The following is a 22750-nucleotide window of genomic DNA, read 5'->3' as shown; positions in this document are numbered from 1 at the left end:
CTAATGGCTAATCGGCACATCAAAGCATACTCATTGTCATTAGATACTTTCAAAAGTCAAATTAGAACCACAGTGAGGGATGCTTGAGTAACTCAGCTGGTTATGTGTCTGACTCTTGATTTTGGCTCAGGTTACAATCTCAGAGTCGTGAGATTGAGCCCCATGTCTGGCTCCATGCTCAATGCAGAGTCTTCTTCAGATCCTCTCTCCCTTTGGAGATCTTCCCTGCCCCTTTGCCCCTCTGCCCATTCGTACTCTCTTTCCCTAAAATAAATAAAACTTTACAAAATGATAAAACCATAGTGAGATACAACTACATGTCCCCTAGAATATCTAGAACTCAAAAGACTGACAATAACTATGTTGATGAAAATGAGAAGCAACTGAAACTTCCATACTATTGTTGGTAGGAATGTAAGATAGTACTGCCACTTCAGAAAGCAGTTTAGCAGGTTTTTTTTATAAGGTTAAACATACATTTACTCTATGACTTGATAATTTCACTACTAGGTATTTATCCAAGAATTAAAAAAAACAGGTATAAGGATATTAGTGGCAGCTTTATTTGTAACAGTCAAAACCTAAAAACAATTTGAATGTTTATCAACCAGCGGGTGGGTAAACAATTTCTGGTATATCTAAATACAGGGATATTACTAAGCAATATAAAAAAAAATGAACTACTGACAGGCAACAACACATAAATATCAAAAGCATCATTATAACTGAAAGAAGCTAAACACAGAAAAGTATATACTAGATTATTCTACTTACTTGAAATTCTAGAAAAGTTATGATAATAGAAGATGGTGGAGTAAGGACTGGTGGGAGGTGGGGTTAATGGCAAAGGGGGAGGGAAATTTACGGATTAATGAATATGCTTTCTTTCTTGATTGCAGTTATAGTTATAACTTGATTATAGTTATATATAGTTATAACTTGATTACTTGAGAGCTTGAATATAGTTATAACTTGATTCCAGGCTGTAGTTATAGGTATACCCACCTGTCAAAATTCACTGAACTCAACTCTTAAAATATGTATATTTATATTGTATTAAACATTTCAATGACGCAAATTTTATAAAAATGTAATAACTTTTAAACATATGAAAATGCCCAATTTCACTATAAATAGATAAAGATGCATTAAAACTACACTTAGATACCCATTCTCAGCTCTCATTTAGTAGACAATATATTCAGCTGGTGAATTCTTTAAGAAACTGATTTTTACAAGCATTGTGTAAGGAGAGGAAAATGGCATAATTCTTCCTGAGGAGTATCAGACAGTATCTACCTGAATTGTAGATCCATCTACTCTAATCCCATAATACCATTTCTGTGATTCTATCCTACAGAAATACCCACATATTTGTGCAAAAGACCAGAAACAACCCAAGTGTCCATCAAAAGGAGACTGGTTAAATAAATCATAGTACATCCACACAATAGAAAGCAAGACTGCTCTAAAGAATGAGGAAGACTTCGGGGTGCCTGGGTGGCTCAGTGGGTTAAGCCTCTGCCTTCGGCTCAGGTCATGATCTCAGGGTCCTGGGATTGAGCCCCACATCTGGCTGTCTGCTCAGCAGGGAGCCTGCTTCCCCATCTCTCTCTGCCTGTCTCTCTGCCTACTTATGATCTCTCTCTCTCTCTCTCTGTCAAATAAATAAATAAAATCTTTAAAAAAAAAAAAAGAATGAGGAAGACTTTTTTGTATGATATGGAAGGATCTCTAGGAGCATCTTAGTAAAAAAAAAAAAGAAAAAAAAAAGAATCCAGGAAAGGAGGAAATCTGAATAAATACTCAAATTTTTTATATTTGAATAAAGAAATACTGGAAACTAATAAGAAAACTAAATAAGAAACTAATCAAAATGGTTACTAAAAATAAACTTGCCTTTTTAAAAAAGATTAATTTATTTATTTATGTATTTAACACAGAGAGAAAGAAAGAGAGAGTTTGCACAAGCAAGGGGAGCAGCAGACAGAGGGAGACGGAGAAGCAGGCTCCCCTAGGACCAGGAAGCATGATGCAGGGCTCCATCCCAGGACCCTGGGATCATGACCTGAGCCAAAAGCAGATGCTTAAATGACTAAGCCAACCAGGTGCCCCTCAACTTGCTTTTAATTAGAGCACCCTGAGATTTTTTTTTAAGATTTTTTTTTTTTTTTTATATTAAAGAGAGAGTGGGAGAGTGTGAGCAGGAGAAGGTATAGAGGAAGAGGGAGAGGATCTCAAGAAGACCTCTACTGAGCAGGGAACCTGACTCAGGGCTCAATCCTACAAGCCTGAGATTATGACCTGAGCCAAAATTAAGAGTCAGACACTCAACCGACTCAGCCACCAGGCACTCTGAGCACTACTGAGCTCTTTGGGAATAGTTTTGGTAAAAGTTACTTTAGTCTTGCCTGGAAATTCCTTCTTTCCTTCCCTCCACTCCTCTCTTCCACCTTCTCTGCTCTTTCTCCCTTCCTTCCTATAAAAATGCACTGCTTCTATGTAAGAGGGTTTCAGAAGAGAAGGAAAGATAACAGTTCCCTGGGTCAGAGCCAAGAAATCCTATAGCTGTAGTTTCCATGATACCTAAGTGTAAGGGCCTTTTTAGCCAGAGCTACTCCATCTTGGTTTAAAGCCATTTTATTGTTTGTGCAGTAAAACTTAAACTGACCCTGCCCCCCCACCCCGAGAAACTTACTTAGAAGCAAGTCAGGGAAGCCAGTAAAATATGGTCAGCCAGTTCCTAATAACAGAGCCCAGAATTACAAGGCCAAGTCGGCTAGTTCCTGATAGCAGAGTCCAGAATACAAGAACAAGTCAGGCCAGGTGGAGACATCCAATCAGTAAGAAACACACATACTTTTTCCCTAACCACCAAAGAAGGTAAACCCCGCCTTTTGGGCGCCAACCTTGAGCACCAATTCTGACCAGAACAATAGGTTAGGTCAAACAGCTACTATAGGGTAAATTGTAATTCAATTGGCCACCTGCATGTGGCCTAACATGACTATACAATGTTACAATCTCATTGGCTACCTATATGTGGCCAGATTTTTGCTCTATAAAAATTAGTCTATAAAGCTGGGAAGGGTCACTCTCCTCGGAGCGGCCCTGGCTGGTCAGTCTGATTTCTAATGCTTGGCATAGTTTAAAGCTTTGCATAACTTCAATTTTGTTTACTTCTAATGCTTAGCATAGAATAAAGCTTTAAATAACTTTCACTTGTCTCAGTTTCGTTTCGTTTAATAACAGACCTAACATAAGAGATCTGGGCTATAGGGACGAAGGAGCTACAATAAAAACTAGCTCAGCAACAAGGAATGTCACTCATCGTAGGTAAGTAAGAGGAAAGCCCCCCCAAAGCAGTCTAGCTCCTTGCCTTGAGTGTCTGACACAGCCCTATCTAAAACATACGGGCTCCCACTGCATTCCAGCTTGATGGTGATTGCTTTGCCCACCACTGCAGAGGCTGATCATGCTGAAAAGACCAGAGACCATGCACAGCATCTAAGCCTTTCTGGTTCTTTACCATAGTTTGTTCCTTTAAGTGGGACTTCAAATACCCACTCCATCATCATTGGTTGATTCTATAAACCAATTTCATTTTGATGATTAAAAATGCCCAAATTGGTTATATCTTTGTACAATTCCTTTTTTTTTTCTTTAAAAAAGAATATAGTCCATTATATTCTTCATATAAATTTTCCCAGCGGGGAAGATGTGAACAGAAACACATCCTCTGTACCCCAATTTCTTCCTCTACTCTAACTGGCCAAGCAATAGAAGAAGACAAGCAATAAGAGGAGAGAAGCAAATAATTAGTATAATCACTCAGTGTACTCTGCAAAAATGCAACTCATTTCATAATTTGAAATCAGAAATAATAGACTTTAAAATACCTGTTCTCTCTGTTCAGCACCCACACTTTTCCCAGGGGAGTGGTTTCCAAGTTGCTTATTCTCTTGAGATTCACGAATCTCTCCTTTAAGTCTTTCAACCTTAAATACAAAAAATATTTTAAATATGAGAGGATGGGGTAGGGGAGGTAGTTTGCTTTGTTTTTAAAAGATATAAGTAATACATGAATACATTCTTCATGAAAAAATTTCAAACAACATATAGGTATACAGAGTAAAAAGTGAATTTTTCCCTAACATAACCTTACCCCACAATCCCATTTCCCTTTCCAGAAGTATAACAATGTTTGGGATACACCTTCTTAAATTTTATCATGTATGTGTGTGTATGTATTACATACATAAGTATATGTTGGTATTAAATACGTAAATGTAAAAAGACTAAGACAACTTGAACAGTTGTTGTCTACTCATTTTTTATGACTGCATTTTAAAAATAACAATAAAATATACATAATATAAAACTTACCATGTTGACCATTTTCAAGTGCACAGTTCAATATTAGTAAGTACATTCTAATTATTATGTACCATCAACATCATGGATCTACAAAATTCTTTTCATCACGCAAAACTGAAACTCTATGCTCATTAAACAAGAATTCCCTATTCTGCCCTTCCCTCCCCCCAGTCCCTGGCAACCACCATCGTATTTTCTGTCTCTATAATTTTGGCTATCTTGGTACCTCATAAAAGGGGAATCATATACTATTTGTCCTTTTTTGTCACATTTCAATTAGCATAATGTCTTCAAGTTTCAGCCATGTTCCAGCATAGGTCAGAATTTCCTTCCTATTTAAGGCCGAATAAAATTCCATTGTATAGTCCACATTCTGTGTATCTACTCATCCCTCAAAGGCTTCAACCTTTGGGCTGTTGTGGATAACACTGCTATGAACACGAGTGTGCAAATATCTGCTCAAGTCTCTACCTTCAATTCTTTGGGTATATACCCAAAAGCAGAATTGCTTGATCATATGGTAATTCCACATTTACTTTTTAGGGAAAGTGCCTTGCTGGTTCCTACAGTGACTGCAGCATCAATTTTTATTCTCAACAAGGCACAAAGATTCCAATTTCTCCAGATTACCATCAACATTTGTTATTTTCTGTTGCTTTGATGAGAGCCAATCTAATGGGTATTTAGTCATTCTTGCAACAAAATTACTTGAGCGCTTATTATTGTGTGATACACAGGTGTTGTGTGAGATGCTAGAGATATGGTTGTAAAATGAATATAAACTAAAATTGAAGACACATATACCCAGAACTTGGAAGTATGTATTAAAAATCAAAAATTACTAAAAAGAAATGGTTCACAAATGTGACACAACTCAAACTTAAATTATATTAAAAAGAAAATATCTAAAAAAAAGAAAAAAAGAAAAGATCTTAGGGGTGCCTGGGTGGCTCAGTGGGTTAAAGCCTCTGCCTTCGGCTTGGGTCATGATCCCAGAGTGCTGGGATGGAGCCCCGCATCCGGCTCCCTGCTTGGCAGGGAGCCTGCTTCCCTATCTCTCTCTGCCTGCCTCTCTGCCTACTTGTGATCTCTGTCTGTCAAATAAATAAATAAAATCTTTTAAATAAATAAATAAATAGATAGATATATACATACATACATTCTAAAAACAAATTACATTAAACAACTTACCACTTCTCCAAGCACTTTTTTTTCTGAGTCAAGTGATCGAACCCGATTTCTTAAAGCCAGAATTTCCTTGTCCAGTCTCTCATTATGTTCCCTTGCTTTTTGTAGGTCAACTGAATCTAAAACAGAGAACAGGACACAGTTGGCTCAACTGGATCAAAGTTTCAATTGGAGGGATTAACTTTAAAAACCAAAGAGGTGCTGTTTCCTGCCTTCTCTTCAGTCTTTCCATGTCTCTACATATGTGACTCTCCACGGGAGAGCTGCTACTCTCAAGTCCAGCCCTAGAATATTCTACCAACCTATCGAAACAGAATCTTTTTCTCACACCAAACTAATGAGCTGGATTTTTTGAGAATAGGATTTCCAGCAATAAAGGCTCTTTGAGTTAAAGCAGTGGAAACTACGTTCTAAGATTTATACAAATGAGAAAATTATCTTCCCATCTTGCTTATGCTCCTGTCTTTCTTACATACCATATATACTCCTAGACACATATCTTCTACTCAGCAAGAGTAGCACCCCACAGATGACAAGTGCTGAGCCATGAGCACTGAATGGACAGATTTTCCTGGCTGAATCAAGTTTATGCACCAAAGCCATCTTTCTGTCTGCCCCACAGCCCATAAAATGGTAGTCATCTCTGAGCTTAGCACCTCAAGGTAAGACCTGCTCCTTCCAGTGCTCACCAGTTTCAATACTGCAAACTTGCTACCTGAGACTTTGCTGAATTTGTAGCTGTTTCTTTTGAGCTATTTCTGCTCATATTTCTCTTATTTTTCTTCTGCTGCTTTCAAGTCTCCTTTGTTTTCCTTCTTCATCACCTGTTCTGTATCAATTATTCCTTGTGCTTTTTCTTTCCTCCTTTTTTTCTTTTGTCCCCTTCGTATTTTTTCTCCCATATATAATTTTTTAATTTGAAAAGTGCAGAAAACCCACCAAAAAGAAAAAAATCATTCATAATCCTACCCTGTATGTGTGAGTGAATGTGTATATATAATGAGAGAGACAGAGACAGTTTTTTGCCTGTGCAGTTTTTAAAGATTTAAACAATGCTACATAATCTGTCTGCAAGTTTACCACTTGTGACTATGTCATAGATGTTTTTACAGGAAAATCCTTATAAAGTCACTTTCCATTTCTCATTTGGAACTATTTTTAGATTAGTTTTTTAAATTCATTTAAAAAAATTTTTTATTAACAAATAATGTATTATTAGCCCCAGGGGTACAGGTCTGTGAATCGCCAGGCTTACACACTTCATAGCACTTACCATAGCACACACCCTCCCCAATGTCCATAACCCAACCACTCTCTCCTACTCACCTCCTCCCCCCACCCGCCCCGCAACCCTCATTTTGTTTTGTGAGATTAAGAGTCTCTTATGGTTTGTCTTATTTTTAGATTAGTTCTACTGGTCCTTGCTCTTCCTATAAATGGAATCTTAATATATGTATTTTTTGTGTCAGGCTTCTTTTGCTCAATATATATTTTGGGGATGCCATCTGTCATATCGATAATTTATTCCTCTCTACTCTTTAGTCCATCTTGTTCATATACCACTTATTAATATATCAGTCTTCATCTAGTCTCATTTTGTTCTGCACAGTGCAGCACTGTCCCAATGTGCCACAATGTGTGTCACTTTTCCCCTACTGAAGAAGATTCAGGTGTGTTGCCAGTGCTTTACTCTTACAAACAATTCTAACATCATTATCCTTGTTTATCAATCTTTAGGCATTTATGACATTATTTCCAAAAAATAAATCCCCAGAAATGGGACAGCTGGATTGTAAGATATGTGCATTTAGAAAATTTGATAGATATTGCCAAATTACTCTTTATTTATTTTTTAATGATTTTTTAAAAAGATTTTATGTATTCGAGAGAGAGCAAGAGACCAAGAGAGCATAAGCATAGGGAGATGGGCAGGGAACCCGATGTGGGGCTCAACCCTTCCAGGATCCTGAGATCATAACCTGAGCCGAAGGCAGATGCTTAACTGACTGGAGCCACTAAGGTGCCCCCCAAATTACTCTTTAAAAAGATTGTAGAAAGTTACATTTTGTGCAATGACACCGCCCATTTCTCCACACTGAATGTTACCAGAATTTCAATTTTCATAAATCTTAAAAATGCATTTGAATGGCTCATTGTAAACAATGATTTATTTATTTTAGAGAGAGAGAGAGAGTAAGGGGGGTGCAGAGAGAGAGGGAGAGAGGAAACCCAAGTGGACTCTACAGTAAGTGCGGAGCCTAACGCAGGGCTCAGTCTCACAACCCTGAGATCAGTCAGGCCTGAGGCGAAACCAAGAGTGGGACACAACCAACTCTACCACCCTGGCACCCTAATAATGACTTGTTTTAAATGCAACATTGTTTTGCTGATCACAATATGAATAAATATAGGCTTTTTGTTAAAAAGAAAAAAGTATACGGTTATATTCAAAGTGAATATTCTCATCTAACCCTTACTCACCACCCTGACCCAAAATAATATGGTTAATATTTAGTAAATATTTTATATGCATATTCTTCAGACAAGGGTTATACTAAAAATATGCAATAACTCCTAAATCATGGCCCCTCACGTATAAGAACATAGCTCCAGAGAAGAGTTCTAGAGAATTCCTAAGTATTATCTGTTTAGTGGCTGGGAAGACAAAGGGCAGAGAGGAGCTTGGCCAGCTGGAGTAGCTGACAGACAGCTGAAAGACTCAGGCCAGCAGCTATTTACAACTGATACAAAATTATTCCAGTGTCTTCACAACTTTATTGCCATACATTAATGTGTACCACCTCATAGCAGTCCTGTGAACATACACAGACACACATACATATGCAAAAAATAAAAACCAGAATAGCATTATTCCACATATACAACTTGCTTTTTTCACTTGATAATATATCACAGATATCTATTCACATCTGTGCACATAGATTTATGTTCTTATTAATAGATAAACAGTCACTTAGTTAGCCAATCCATTGTGGATAAATACAACTTAGTTTTGTTACCCCAAAAGTTACTTCTTACTCTTTGTACTTCTTTTATTTTTTTCTTAAAGATTTTATTTATTTATTTGACACAGAGAGAGAGAGAGATCACAAGTAGGCAGAGAGAGGAGGAAGCAGGCTCCCCGCTGAGCAGAGAGCCTGATATGGGGCTCAATCCCAGGACCCTGGGATCATGACCTGAGCTGAAGGCAGAGGTTTAATCCACTGAGCCACCCAAGTGCCCGGTACTATTAATTCTTAAAACTTTTTTTAGAATTTACTAGTGAAGACATCTGAGCCTAGAGTTTTCTTCATGGGAAGATTTTTTTTTTTTAAGATTTTATTTATTTATTTGACAGACAGAGATCACAAGTAGGCAGAGAGGCAGGCAGAGAGAGAGAGAGGAGGAAGCAGGCTCCCTGTGGAGCAGAGAGCCCGATGCGGGGCTCAATCCCAGGACCCCGGGATCATGACCTGAGCTGAAGGCAGAGGCTTAACCCACTGAGCCACCCAGGCGCCCCCTGGGAAGATTTTTAACTACAAATTCAATTCCTTGGGCAGATTTCTTCTTGAGTGAGGTTTAGTAGTTTGTTTTTGAATGAATGTGTTCATGTCATAGAGGTCATCAAATATAGTGGCATAAAGTTGTTCAAAATATTCCCTTGTTATCTTTTTGGTCTGTAGAAATGTTCTGTCATTTCTTGTACTGGTGATTTGTTATCTTCTCTTTTTTTTTTTTTTTCATGATCAAATTAGAAGTTTACCAGTGTTATTGATCCTTCCAAAGAACCACTCTTGGTTCTACAGTATACTCTCCTGTGGTTCTGTCTTTAAATTTTTACACTTCAACACTTATTTTTAATACCACTTTCATTTCACTTATTTTTGCTGGGTTTTTAAGGTGAAAGGTTGGATCACTTTGAGTCCTTTATCAATTTCTGGTATAAGTATTAAATGGTATAAATTCTCATCCAAGAACAGATTTAGTTACTTCCCCCAAATATTGATATGTTTTTTTCATTTTCATTCAAGTTAATTCATGGAAAATATTTTCTAACACCTCTTGTAATTTTTTCTCTGAAGGCATGGCAGTTTAGAAATACCTTATTTGGGGATGCCTGGGTGGCTCAGTCAGTTAAGCAGCTGCTTTCTGCTCGGGTCATGATCACAGTGTCTTGGGATCGAGTCCCACATCGGACTCCTTGCTCGGCAGGGAGCCTGCTTCTCCCTCTGCCTCTGCCTGCCACTCTGCCTCCCTGTGTGTGCTCTCTGTCTCTCTCTCTCTGACAAATAAATAAAAATAAAATCCTTTAAAAAATTTTTAGAAATATCTTGTTTGGCTTCCAAATATTTGGGGATTGTCTAAACATACTTCTGTTATTGATTCTTTGTTTAATTCTATTAAACAAATACAATTTGTGTGACTTCAGTTCCTCCACAGAAAGTTGTTTTACGGCTCAGTACAGCCTCTCCTTGTGAATGTTCCATGCATACTTGAAAAGAACCTGTGATTTGGTGTTTTCTATAATTATCAATTAGGTCATGTTGGTTGGTACTATTCTTAAGTCTTTATCCTTACTGATTTTGTTTCCTTGTTTTATTAGTTGCTAAGAAAGCAGTGTTCATGTTATAAGTATTCATAAATTAAGAAAAGAAGGGTCAACAATCCTGATCACCAATTACAATGTGTGGGGTTTTTTTCCCCCACACATCCAGGCAATTCTTGGACACCAGCTGGGTATCCTATAATTCAACTCAATTCTGACACTATCTAGCTTGAGACAGCATCAGATTCCATAGGTAAGGGCTCTGTCCCACAAGAATGCCTACCATTTTAAATGTCAGTGACAAACCCATCTTGTTACCTGTGCTTCTGACAGACTGGTTATAAATCAGAGGTTGCCATAACCCCCACCTTAATTTGATTAATTTGTCAGAGTGGCTCACAGAATTTACAGAAACATTTTACTCACTAGATTGCCAGTTTATTATAAAAGGATATAACTCAAGAATAGCCAGATGGGAGAGAGGCATGGGGCAAGGTATAAATAAAAGGGTGAGGAGTTTCCATATCCTCTCTGTGCATACCACTCTTCCCAAATCTCCATGTGGTCACCAACCCAGAAGCTCTCCAGACTCTGTACTTTGGGGTTTTTATAAAGGCTTCATTCATAGGCATGAGTGACGAAATCACTGGCCATTGGTGGCTGAACTCAATCTCTAGCCACTGTCCCCTTCTAGCCTCTGATAACCTAGAGGTTTTCCAACAGTCCCCATTAACATAACAAAAGACACTTTTTAATCATTCCCATCCCAGGAAATTTCAAGGGTTTTAGAAGCTTGGTGGCAGAAACGGGCCAACAATGACAGATGAATAGACAAAGAAGATGTGGTGTACAAACACACACATGCACACACACACACACACACACACACACACACTGGAATATTACCCAGCCATCAAAAAAATAAAATCTTGCCATTTGCAATGATGTGGATGGAACTAGAAGGTATTATGCTAAGTGAAAGACAATCAGAGAAAGACAATTATCATATGATCTCACTGGTATGTCGAATTTAAGAAACAAAATAGACAATCATAAGGGAAGAGAGGAAAAAATAAAACAACACGAGACTAGAGAGGGAGACAAACTGTAAGAGACTCTTAATCATAGGAAACAAACTGAGGATTGTTGGAGGGGAGAGGAGAGGGGGCATGGGATTACTGGGTGATGGACATTAAGGAGGGCATGTGATATAGTGAGCACTAGGTATTATATAAGACTGATGAGTCACAGACCTATACCTCTGAAACCAGTAAAACATTATGTGTTAATTAATTGAATTAAAATAAAAAATTTTTAAAAAGAGTAACAAAGACCAAATATATATTTCTTATTATAAACCTAGTTTTAGAATTATTTAAAATGAGTAATATGTTATGGATGCCAGGAAACAAACTGAGGGTTTCAAAGGGGAGCAGGGAGGGGGATGGGTGAGCCTGGTGATGGGTATTAAAGAGAGCACATATTGCGGTGAGCACTGGGTGTTATACTCAAACAACGAATCATGGAACACTACATCAAAAACTAATGAAGTACTGTATGGTAACTAACATAACATAATAAATAAGTAAATAAATAAAATGGGTGACATGTTTTTAATTATTTTTGTAGTTGCTACCATTGTAACACTCAAATCTCATTCTATTATTTATAGCTAGTAGCATTTTTACATAGTCAAACTAGGGTCAGATTAACTAATTCATCATGGATTCGAAGCCTGTTGGTTTCCAGGTAAACAAGTATGTGTGAGGTATTGTTGAATTCATCATAAGGTGTCTTGATCTCAGTGGTAAAATATGTACTATTGACCACAGGTTTTGGAGTCAGATATCTATGTGTTCAAATACCAGCTCTACATTACTTAATTCATTAATACTTAATGTAGCTATTGGATAACTCACTTAACCTTGCCATAACTCAGCTTCTTTGTCTATGAAATGGAAATAATAATACTCACTACTTGGAATTGTTGTGAGGGTTAGAGTTCATATATATACGGCATCTGTTACTCAGTAAGCAGTAAGTGGTAGTAGTAGGTATAGTAGTAGAAATAAGTAATAACAGTGGCAATAGGCTTTATTATTATTAAAGAAGATACTATGTTAAAACATGTACAATAAATTTATGCTATTAATGTATATTAAATATATCTGCAAACATGCACAGCTCACCTTTTTCTTTCAGCTTTGTCAAATTTTCTTTCAGTTTCTCAATTTCTAGCTGAGCCTTCTGAAGTGCAGAATCTAAAGAAACAAGAAAATATTTCTGTGAGGAGCAAATGGTTAGTGTGATGATCACATTTAAAATTATTCTCTTTTTTTGGAACACTCCCTTTCTGCTGATTGTCTTTTGAGTTTCTACATAAATGTCACCTCCAGGAAACTTTTCCAGACTTGTCCTCTTAGCGCTCCAACTGCACCCTCTCATTATTCCTGATTATGTGATCTCATAATATTACTGTTTCCCTAATTAGAGTCCATGTTGAAGAGCTTGGACCACTATAATCAATAGGAGCAACTCAACGTTTTAAGCATGGTACTATCAGCTTTAATTGCACTCAGAAACACTTTTTTTTTAGATTTTATTTGTTTATTTGACAGACAGAGATCACAAGTAGGCAGAGAGGCAGGCAGAGAGAGAGAGGAGAAAGCAGGCTCGCTGCTGAACAGAGAGCCCGATGCGGGGCTTGATCCCAGGACCCTGAGATCATGACTTGAGCCAAAGGCAGAGGCTTTAACCCACTGAGGTACCCAGGTGCCCCAACACTCAGAAATACTTAAAATTAATTTTTACAATTAGTAATACTTAGAATTTTACCAGTAGTGCTCAGCATCCAACTCTTGATTTTGGCACAGGTCATGACCTCAGGATCATGAGATCAAGCTCCACATCGGGCTCTGCATTCAGCAAGGAGTCTACTTGATATTCTCTCTCTTCCTCTCCCTCTGCCCCTCCCCTGCCTCATACATGTGCTCTCTCTATTTTATTTTAAAATAAAATAAATCTTTTTTTAAAAAAGAATTTTCTCAGTAGTTGCTAGAAATATCAAGACAACAAAATTTCAGGAAATACCTTTTGATACTATTTAAGAATTATGTGAAGATGGCAGAATGGTACAGGGCAAGAGCATGGGACACTGGAGTCAATTGGATTTGGGTTCTTTAATCCAGGTTTTATCACTTTGCCTCCTGGGATCTAGTCATTACCAGTGATATATTTGGTGGGTTTTCTATGTCAGGATGAAAGACTAAATAAAAGACTAACATGAACCTTATAAGAGATTATTCCAATCACAAAGTAAATACATAGGCACAATTGTGCATGTTTTGTTATTATTCCCAAGGCACTCAATTCTTTGGAGTAAATCACAGCCTAATCTACCAGATTCAGCTAAAATTGTATTTCTGACCATAACAATACTAAACCTGCCACTGTTATCAACAGCATCTGCTATTAGTCTCAGATATATTAATATTATAATAAATCTTCGAAGTAAATATTAGCACCCCCATTTTATAGATAAGGGAAGGCTCAGAAAAGTAAGCAACTTGCTCAGTGTCACACAACTAGTAAATGGTAAAGCTGGGACCTGCACTCAAGTCTGTTTGAATACACTGTGCCAGAGATGTGAGAATAGTGCTGTTTTACTAAAACTATGGCTTCGTGATGTGTTCATCTATGGAAGGAGAGGGAGTAGAATGATAGCTGGTGGAGGGGTGTTCTAGAAAGAGGGAAAGCGTATGTGGAGGAGAGAGGGTAGGAGAGAACACTGAGTGCTCTAGGAACATGTAGTCTAATATTGCTTGGGCCTACAGTGCCAAAGGTTATGGGAAATGTGGGATATGAAGCTGGATAGATAGGCAAGGGCCAAACCAGAAAGGCCTTAGAGAGTTCAGAATTTATTTTACAGAATAAATTTTTTATGGAAGCTTAAATGACCGAGGAAGTAATAGAGAAGTTCTGCAAACATTTGATTAGATTTCCACTTAAAAAAAAAAAAAACCTCTTTTTACAATAAAACATACAGCCAAATATATCACATACCAAATTCTGATATATCAGAGACCACCAACAACATTAACTCATGTTGCCAAGTTAGCTTCTCCTGCCATGTTTATGCAGATATTTGAAAATCATAGCTCTCTATCATGACTCTTAAACTACTAATATTTCTAAAACTGTGTTGGCTGCAAGTTTCTGAGACCTCTCTATTGTTTGACAGTTTTACTTTGTAAGTCTATTCCTTTAGTGGTTACCCTCAATAATTTTGGAGGGAACTTTTTATTATGGAAAATTTCAAACATATATAAAAGTAGATTAAGAAGTTATGAACAGTTATGGTAACACCTATATCTATCATCCAGCTTTTAACAATTGTCAAGCTATAGCCAATCTTGTTTCATTTACATACTTAAATATTACATACTTAAATGTTTTTTTAATGCTGTATAGCAAATCATCACAAATTTAGTGACTTAAAACGATATCCATCTTTCAGCCAACAGTTTTGTAGATCAGAAATCCAGAAATGGGGAGCACCTGGGTGGCTCAGTGGGTTAAAGCCTCTGCCTTCGGCTCAGGTCGTGATCCCAGGGTCCTGGGATCGAGCCCCACATCGGGCTCTCTGCTCCGCAGGGAGCCTGCTTCCTCCTTTCTCTCTGCCTGCCTCTCTGCCTACCTGTGATCTCTGTCTGTTAAATAAATAAAATCTTTAAAAAAAAAAAAAAAAAGAAATCCAGAAATGGTATGGCTGAGTTCTCTAAGAGTCTTATGAGGCTAAAATCAAGGTATGAGGTATGTGTGTTCCTCTCTGAAGCTTCGGGAAAGAATCCATCTCCAAGCTCATTCAGGTTACGGGCTGAATTTGGTCCCACGGTTTTAGGACTGAAGTTTCCATCTCCTTGCTACTGTTAGCCAGGAAGCTCTCTGAGCTCTTAGAAGCAACCAACATTCTTGGCCACATGGTCTCCTCCATCATCAAAGTCAGCAAAAGAGAATTTCCCTCATATTGAACCCTTCTCACACTTTGAATATCTTTCACCAGGAAAAAAACTAACCCCTTTTAAAGGCTCATCTGATCAGGTCAGTCTCTTCCAGGATAATCTCTCTTTCTTAAAGGCAACTGATTTGGGACCTTAACCACATCTGTAAAGGCTTTTCACAGGAGCATCTATATTGTATTTGACTGAATAACTGGGAAAAGTTATGTCTACACCAAGTGGGACTCTTAGAGATGATCTTGGATTTCTTACCATGTTTGCTTTTGGCACTGAATTAATATACCATTGCCTAATCCAAGATCATGAAGGTTTACTGTTTTCTTCCAAGAGGCTCATAGTTTTAACTCTTATATTTAGCTTTGTAGTTTATTTTGAGTTAATTTTTGTGTGGGTATGATGTAAAGACCTTTAAAAAGCAAATCCCAGAAGCCATATCACTCATCTATAAATATTTCACTATATATCTCTAAAAGATAAGAATTCTTTTTAAATACTGTTCATTATTTTACTTCATAAATTGCAAGATAAGAACTCTTTTTATTTATTTATTTTTAAAGATTTTATTTATTTATTTGACAGAGAGAGACACAGTGAGAGAGGGAACACAAGCAGGAGGAGTGGGAGAGGGAGAAGCAGACTCCCTGCTGAGCAAGGAGCCAGACATGGGGCTCTATCCCAGGACCCTGGGATCACGACCTGAGCGGAAGGCAGATGCTTAATGACTGAGCCACCCAGGCATCCCGACATGAATTCTTTTTTATTCTTAAAAAAAATCTTTGTTATTATCCAAAATTTTTAATTCCCATCCAAATTTTTTGGATATGATACAGAGCGAGCTAGAAAATAAACTGGATAACTTCATCCAAAAAAAGTCATTTGGGGGGCACGTGAGTGGCTCAGTCAGTTAAGCATCTGCCTTTAGCTCAGGTCATGATCTCAGGGTCCGGGGTCCAGCCCCACATCAGGCTCCCTGCTCAGTGGGGAGTTTGCTTTGCCTTCTCCCTCTGCCCCTCCCCCTTGCTCCGGCTCTCTCTTTCAAATAAATAAAATCTTTAAAAATAAATAAATTAATTAATAAAAGAGTCAGTTTATTGAAAGAAGTAGGCTAATGGTAAACACAGTTACCCAGAAATACATTCTGACTTATAAACTGATGACTCAAGAAGTTATACATAGGGCATACATTGGACTAATATATTTTATTTTTTAATAGTACATGTGTTTTTTTTTTTATTTTTTTAAAGATTTTTATTTATTTATTTGACAGAGAGAGATCACAAGTAGGCAGAGAGGCAGGCAGAGAGAGAGGAGGAAGCAGGCTCCCTGCTGAGCAGAGAGCCTAATGCAGAACTCAATCCCAGGACCCCGAGATCATGACCTGAGCTGAAGGCAGCGGCTTAACCCACTGAACCACCCAGGCACCCCTACATGTGTTTTTTAAAGGACTTGCTAATTTAGCTTCCCAACAGTGCCCCAGTATACTTACTGCAGAGACAGTTTTCAGTTAGTAGTTTAGGAGCTACCAGACTGACCATGGAAGAGGGGGCCGTGTGATGGTGGTCTGTTGTGTCCAAATGTAACTAAGGGGATTGGGGGTCCTGGTTTTCCTTTCGCCTTCTGTACTACAAGGAGCAGAGACTGCTTCTTATCATACACACATAGCCAAATTTCTTTTCTTTTTTTAAAATAGGGTGTATAGCTTACATACAGTAAAATTCACCCTTTTAGGTGTACAGTTCAGTGAATTTTGACAACTTTATCAGGATATAGAACAATTCCATATTCCAAAAATTTCATTTGTGTTCACTGTCTAAAACACATTCTTAACAAAATCTCAACCCTTCTGATATTGTTTTTAAATCCATGTCAATTTGGCAGAATCATTACTGTTTTAACATTTAATACTTTAAAGATATAGTAACCTATATACTGCACTTGAAAATTGGGCAATTTCTTAATCACTGTAAATTATAAATATAGAAAAGGGATAATTTTTAAAGTTTAAACTTTATTCTAAAATAAATTATTGATAAAGGAAAGATTTGAATATAAACAATGAAACCATAAAAGCACAATAAAACACTATAGAGATGAACACTTTCAAAAACCTTGTAGTGATATAGAAAAGGCTTTTATACATGAAAACCCAGAAGCCCTACAGAATAACTCTGATAAACCCAACTTGATAAATATTAGCATTTCTTTATGGCAAGCCCCCACAACATAACATTTATAACCAACAGAAGGCTCATATCCATAATATATAAAGAATTTTAAAAGTTTTGTTTTTTTGGTTTTTTTGGGTTTTTTGTTTTTAACTAAGTAATGTCTATGCCCAATGTGGGGCTCGAACTCATGATCCTAAGATCAAGAGTCACATGCTCTACAGACTGAGCCAGCCAGGTGCTCCAGGAGTATATAAAGAATTTTTACAAATTAATAAAAGATACAACCCAATAGAAAAAGTACAGGAGACTTAAGCAGGTACTTCATAAAATAGTGTATCCAAATGAGCAAGGACAAGAGTAACAAGAAATGATGACAGGGTTTTCAGTTCATCAGCCATCAGGGAAATGCAAATGAAAGCCATCACTAAATACCACACACTTACCAGAAAAGGCCAAGTTAATAAAACTGACGATGCCAAATACTGACAAAGAATGTGGAGCAACCAAAATCTCAGTAACAACTGAGATTCAGTATACAACTGAAGCGAGCTTAAATTGATACAACTATTTGGAAGACAGTGTAACAGTTATCTACCAAAGTAGAATATGCACATAACCCTTTGATCCAATCATTAGGATCATTAAGTCTATCACAATCAGAAATGTGTTGGTAAGTCCAAGAATATTCCTAGTAGCACTATTCATAAGAGAGCACAGCTGGAAGCAACCCTGATGTCCATCAACAGTAGAATGGCCAGATAAAGTGAATGGTAGTGTGTTCATTCAGCGGACTATTATACAACCAGCATAAGTCAACAAAGTGCTGCTATATGCAACAGCATGAGCCAGTCTCACCAACGTAAGGTTGAACAAAAGAAGCAAACTAGGGGCACCTGAGTGGCTCAGTCATTAAGCATCTGCCTTTGGTTCGGGTCATTATCCCAGCGTCCTGGGATCGAGCCCCACATTGGGCTCCCTGCTCAGCAGGAAGCCTCCTTTCCCTCTCCCACTCTCCCTGCTTGTGTTCCCTCTGTCGCTGTGTCTGTCTCTGTCAAATAAATAAGACCTTTAAAAAAAAAAAAAGAAAGAAAGAAAGAAATTAAATTTAAGAATGCATATTGCCTGCAGTCGAAACTCCAAAAGAGTGTGAAAAGTCAGAATAATGGTTCCTTCTGGGTGGGAGAGGGTGTAGACCTAGCGAGAAGAAACAAAGGGGGCTCTGGAATGCTGGGAGCGCCTTGCACCCCATGATGTGCACTCAGGAGTTGTGCATGTTTGGGTAGGTATATTATGCTTATGCTTCAGTAGAAATTTCTGGACACTGTACAAAAAGAAGCTGTTTATCAAACTTTATGTGTTTTAGATTTTTTTCCCTCAGTGTACTCATGTTCCACCCTGAGAAAAGGTCCATTACATTTAAACCATCATCAAAACAGTTCCTCTGCAACCATAGCTTACCTAATTTCCCCTGTTCTTTCTTCTTCTCCTGTAGCTCATCAGTGAGCCTTTGGATCTCTTTCTGGGCCATCCCTAACTTCTCTGCTGCTTCGTCTCCATTTCTCTCCAGGCAGTTTTGTGACGTTTTATCTTTTTCCAGGTCTTCATTACGGGACTGAAATAAAAGCGTTGTTAGTAATAAAACAAAAATTAAATGTACTCTTATAACACTGCACTATTTCCCACAAGCATTTGAAAGCTAACAAAGAAAAACAGCAAACAATATTTCATTTGTATGTATTTCTTTTATTTTTTATTTTTTTAAGATTTTATTTATTTATTTGTCAGAGAGAGAGCGAGCGAGAGTGAGCACAGGCAGACAGAGTGGAAGGCAGAGTCAGAGGGTGAAGCAGGCTCCCTGCAGAGCAAGGATCCCGATGTGGGACTCGATCCCAGGACGCTGGGATCATGACCTGAGACGAAGGCAGCTGCTTAGCCAACTGAGCCACCCAGGCGTCCCCTTATTTCTTTTATTAAGTGAAACCATGAATATTGGTGAAATTTGATTTTTTTTACCTATAAAAATACAACTTCTTACAGTTCAACCTAATATATCTAAGAGTTTATGGTTATGTGATTATAAAAAATAGAAATTTTATCATAAAAGTGAGTATCATCTGGTGAAAAAGAGAAAAAAACTCTTCATGTGTATGTTCCATTAAATACAGTTTACAAAATGTTTTCACATGGAATATTTCATTTAATGTCAAGGTATGCACACATTCAAATCATGTTTACGGCTCCTTTTCTGCAATTATTTTCAAAGCATTTTAAAAGTTAAGAAATTCAGTCTCAATTATATCTTGCTTTTGATCCCCCAAATATGTATTAATTTACATAATTATCATACAAATATTTCTAAAAGATAATAAGACAACCAAAATACCATCTGCATAACAAAACCACTTCTAGCACATCAGTATATATCCTTGCAGTATTTTTTATTTGTAACATTTTCACATAGTCATAATCCCAATCTCTGTACTTCTCTTTTTCATTTAACATTATATGAGAAACATTCCCACAAAAATTGTACAGATTTTGTAATGATAATTTTTAAAGGCTATATAATGTTCTGTAATGGGTGTCACATGATTTATATAATCACTTAAACATTTGGTACTTTCCAATTTTTGCTATCTAAAATAATACTATGATATACAGTTTTATCCCTATACATTTATCTTGGGTTACTTCCTGTGATTAAATTCCGAGCATATACTTTATTTGCTGGATTTAGCACTTAATAACATTTCCCCAGAGCAAAAAATTTAATTCCATAAGGAGAATTGGTTATACTTAAAATAATATGCTATATATATTAAAGGACTATCCAAAATAAAGGACTCCAAACATATTTGGGAAGGATTATCCCAAAGTGATTTTTCAAAGGATGTAACACACACTGATTTTAAATTTTTATACATTTTTTTTTTAAATCAGCTATTTATTTTTTCTTCCCAAATCTTTGTGATATATTTATACATTTATGTACAATTCTATAATCTTCACAGCATGGATTTATATTTTAACATATTCAAACAAAAAACTTGTTAAAAGCTAATGTGTTAGATGGGGGTTGGGAGGGTCGGGTGGGGTTATGGACATTGGGGAGGGTGTGTGCTATGGTGAGTGCTGTGAAGTGTGTAAACCTGGCGATTCACAAACCTGTACCCAGGGGCTAATAATACATTATATGTTTATATTTTTAAAAAAGCTAATGTGTAATTAGCTCCTATTACTAATCAAAGGATTCTTTTTTTTTTTTCTTTACCTCACTCAGAGATTTTCCAGGCTGCCGCACAGGTACCTGATATTTCTCATGTTCTATTTGCAGAGGCTGGTGAATTTGCTCAAATTTCTCCTAAATAAATAATGAGAGAAATGAAACGTACATCAGTCAATGTTCATAAATGTCATTTAAATTTTTTTTAAAAAGCGAAAAAAAAAAAGCACAGTCCAATCCATTTTATGAGCTTAGGCAATGCATTTTCAATGAGATAATATCACACCCAATATCACAACCAATGAAAATTGGTTCCTATGGGGACAAAAAAATCTTATTCTTTTTATGTGCAAAGCATGATATGCCTACAGTACACAGAACTCTACAGTAGTATTAAAATTTCATGGGGGAGTGATTGGGAAAAATTATCTAAAAGTATCATTATAGAGGCAATAATGAAAAATGATTGGCTAACACTGGCTAGCCAAACCTTGAGATTAAAACCCAACAGGGGCGCCTGGGTGGCTCAATGGGTTAAAGCCTCTGCCTTTGGCTCAGGTCATGGTCCCAGGGTCCTGGGATGGAGCCCTGCATTGGGCTCTCTGCTCTGCAGAGAGCCTGTTTCCTCCTCTCTTTGCCTGTCTCTCTGCCTACTTGTGATCTCTGTCTGTCAAATAAATAAATAAAATCTTAAAAAAAAAAAAAAAGAAGCCCAACAAAGATAACAGGGGAAAGAAAAATCACAGGGCAATCTTCTTATTCATAAATGTAGATTAAAAATCATAAACAAAATTTTATCAAAAATAATCTTACAATATCTAGAAAGGATAACATATCATGAACAAGTTGGATTTGTCCCAGCATTGCAACAACAGGTTTGACATTAGAAAAATAAATGAATGAAATTCTCTCATTAACAGATTCAAGTTCTAAATTATTTCATAATCAATGGCTACTAAAAATAGTTTATAAATTCACCACTGGTTCCTAATAAATGCTCTTAGCAAACTAGGAATAAGAGAGTAAATAATAGATAATAAACACTACCATTTGAAACAAAACCTTCAGCAAACATCATACATAATAGTAAATCACTAAATGCTTTTTCCAATATTAATAACAAAATGATAAAGCTAAATACTACTACTAATAATACTAACTTCAAGATAACAGTAAAGAGGGGCGCCTGGGTGGCTCAGTGGGTTAAGCCTCTGCCTTCCGCTCAGGTCATGATCCCAGAGTCCTGGGATCGAGCCCCGTATAGCATCGGGCTCTTTGCTCAGCAGGGAGCCTGCTTCCTCCCCTCTCTCTCTGCCTGCCTCTCTGCCTACTTGTAATCTCTGTCTGTCAAATAAAATAAATAAAATCTCAAAAAAAAAAAAAAGATAACAGTAAAGAGCCTAGCCAATATAAGGCAAGAAAAAGAACTAAAAGGGGGGCGCCTGGGTGGCTCAGTGGGTTAAGCCTCTGTCTTTAGCTCGGGTCATGGTCCCAGGGTCCTGGGATTGAGCCCCACATCAGGCTCTCTGCTCCTTGGGGAACCTGCTTCCTCCTCTCCCTCTGCCTACTTGTGAGCTCTGTCTGTCAAATAAATAAAATCTTTTAAAAAAAAAGAATTAAAAGGAATAAGGACTGAAAAGGAAGAGACAAAATATCATTATTCTCAGATAATATCATTGTATAGGTAGAAAATATTTTAAATATTCAAAAAATTTTTCAGAATAAATAAGAGGGGTGCCTGTTTGGCTCAGTCAGTAGAACACATGACTCTTGATCTCAGGGTTGTGAGTTTAAGCCCCACATTCGGTGTGGAGCCTACTTAAAAAAATAAATAAATAAAAATAAAGAGCAAAAATAAATTTAAAATATTTGTTTATTATTTATTTATTTTATAAATAAATATGTAAAATTAATAGGAAGTTTTAGCAACAATGTTAAGTGTTGGTCAGTATATAAAATAATTATACTTTTAAATACCAGCAATAAATAGTTAGAAAATTAATTCCTTTTTAAAAAGATAGCTTAATAGCATCCAAAAATATGAAATACCTAGAAATAAATGTTAACAACACGTGTAAGATTTTGTGGGAAAAATCATAAAACTTTATTTATATACATGAAAAAATATATGGATATTCTATGATCACAGATCACATCAATATTTTAAGATAGCAAATTCCTCTTTTTTTTTTTTAAGATTTTATTTATTTGACAGAAAGAGAGAGATCAT

The 22750-nt window shown here is 36.8% G+C and overlaps 1 protein-coding gene and 1 pseudogene across 3 annotated transcripts in view; one reads left to right on the top strand and one right to left on the bottom strand.

Annotated features, from left to right (window-relative positions):
• CCDC30 (coiled-coil domain containing 30) overlaps positions 1-20654 on the bottom strand; it is a 96449-nt gene extending 75795 nt beyond the window's left edge. For both annotated transcript variants that reach the window (XM_082687133.1, XM_082687134.1), the window contains exons 1-5: positions 20569-20654; positions 18756-18909; positions 12301-12372; positions 5569-5684; positions 3900-3998 (exon numbers count right to left, since the gene is read on the bottom strand). In XM_082687133.1, the coding sequence (XP_082543259.1) occupies positions 3900-3998; positions 5569-5684; positions 12301-12372; positions 18756-18825 (357 nt within the window). In that variant the 5' untranslated portion in view covers positions 18826-18909; positions 20569-20654. The remainder of the gene's footprint in view (positions 1-3899; positions 3999-5568; positions 5685-12300; positions 12373-18755; positions 18910-20568) is intronic.
• Positions 20655-22451: 1797 nt separating this feature from the next.
• The window catches only part of LOC309843212 (G2/mitotic-specific cyclin-B1 pseudogene), a 1282-nt pseudogene continuing 983 nt past the window's right edge, over positions 22452-22750 (top strand). Inside the window, exon 1 of the transcript in view lies at positions 22452-22460. The product of the transcript in view is annotated as a G2/mitotic-specific cyclin-B1 pseudogene (transcript). The remainder of the gene's footprint in view (positions 22461-22750) is intronic.

This window comes from Mustela nivalis, assembly GCF_964662115.1.
Source record: "Mustela nivalis genome assembly, chromosome: 10".
In the NCBI taxonomy this organism is placed as follows: Eukaryota; Metazoa; Chordata; class Mammalia; order Carnivora; family Mustelidae; genus Mustela; species Mustela nivalis.
This window is presented reverse-complemented; position numbering and strand designations above follow the sequence as displayed.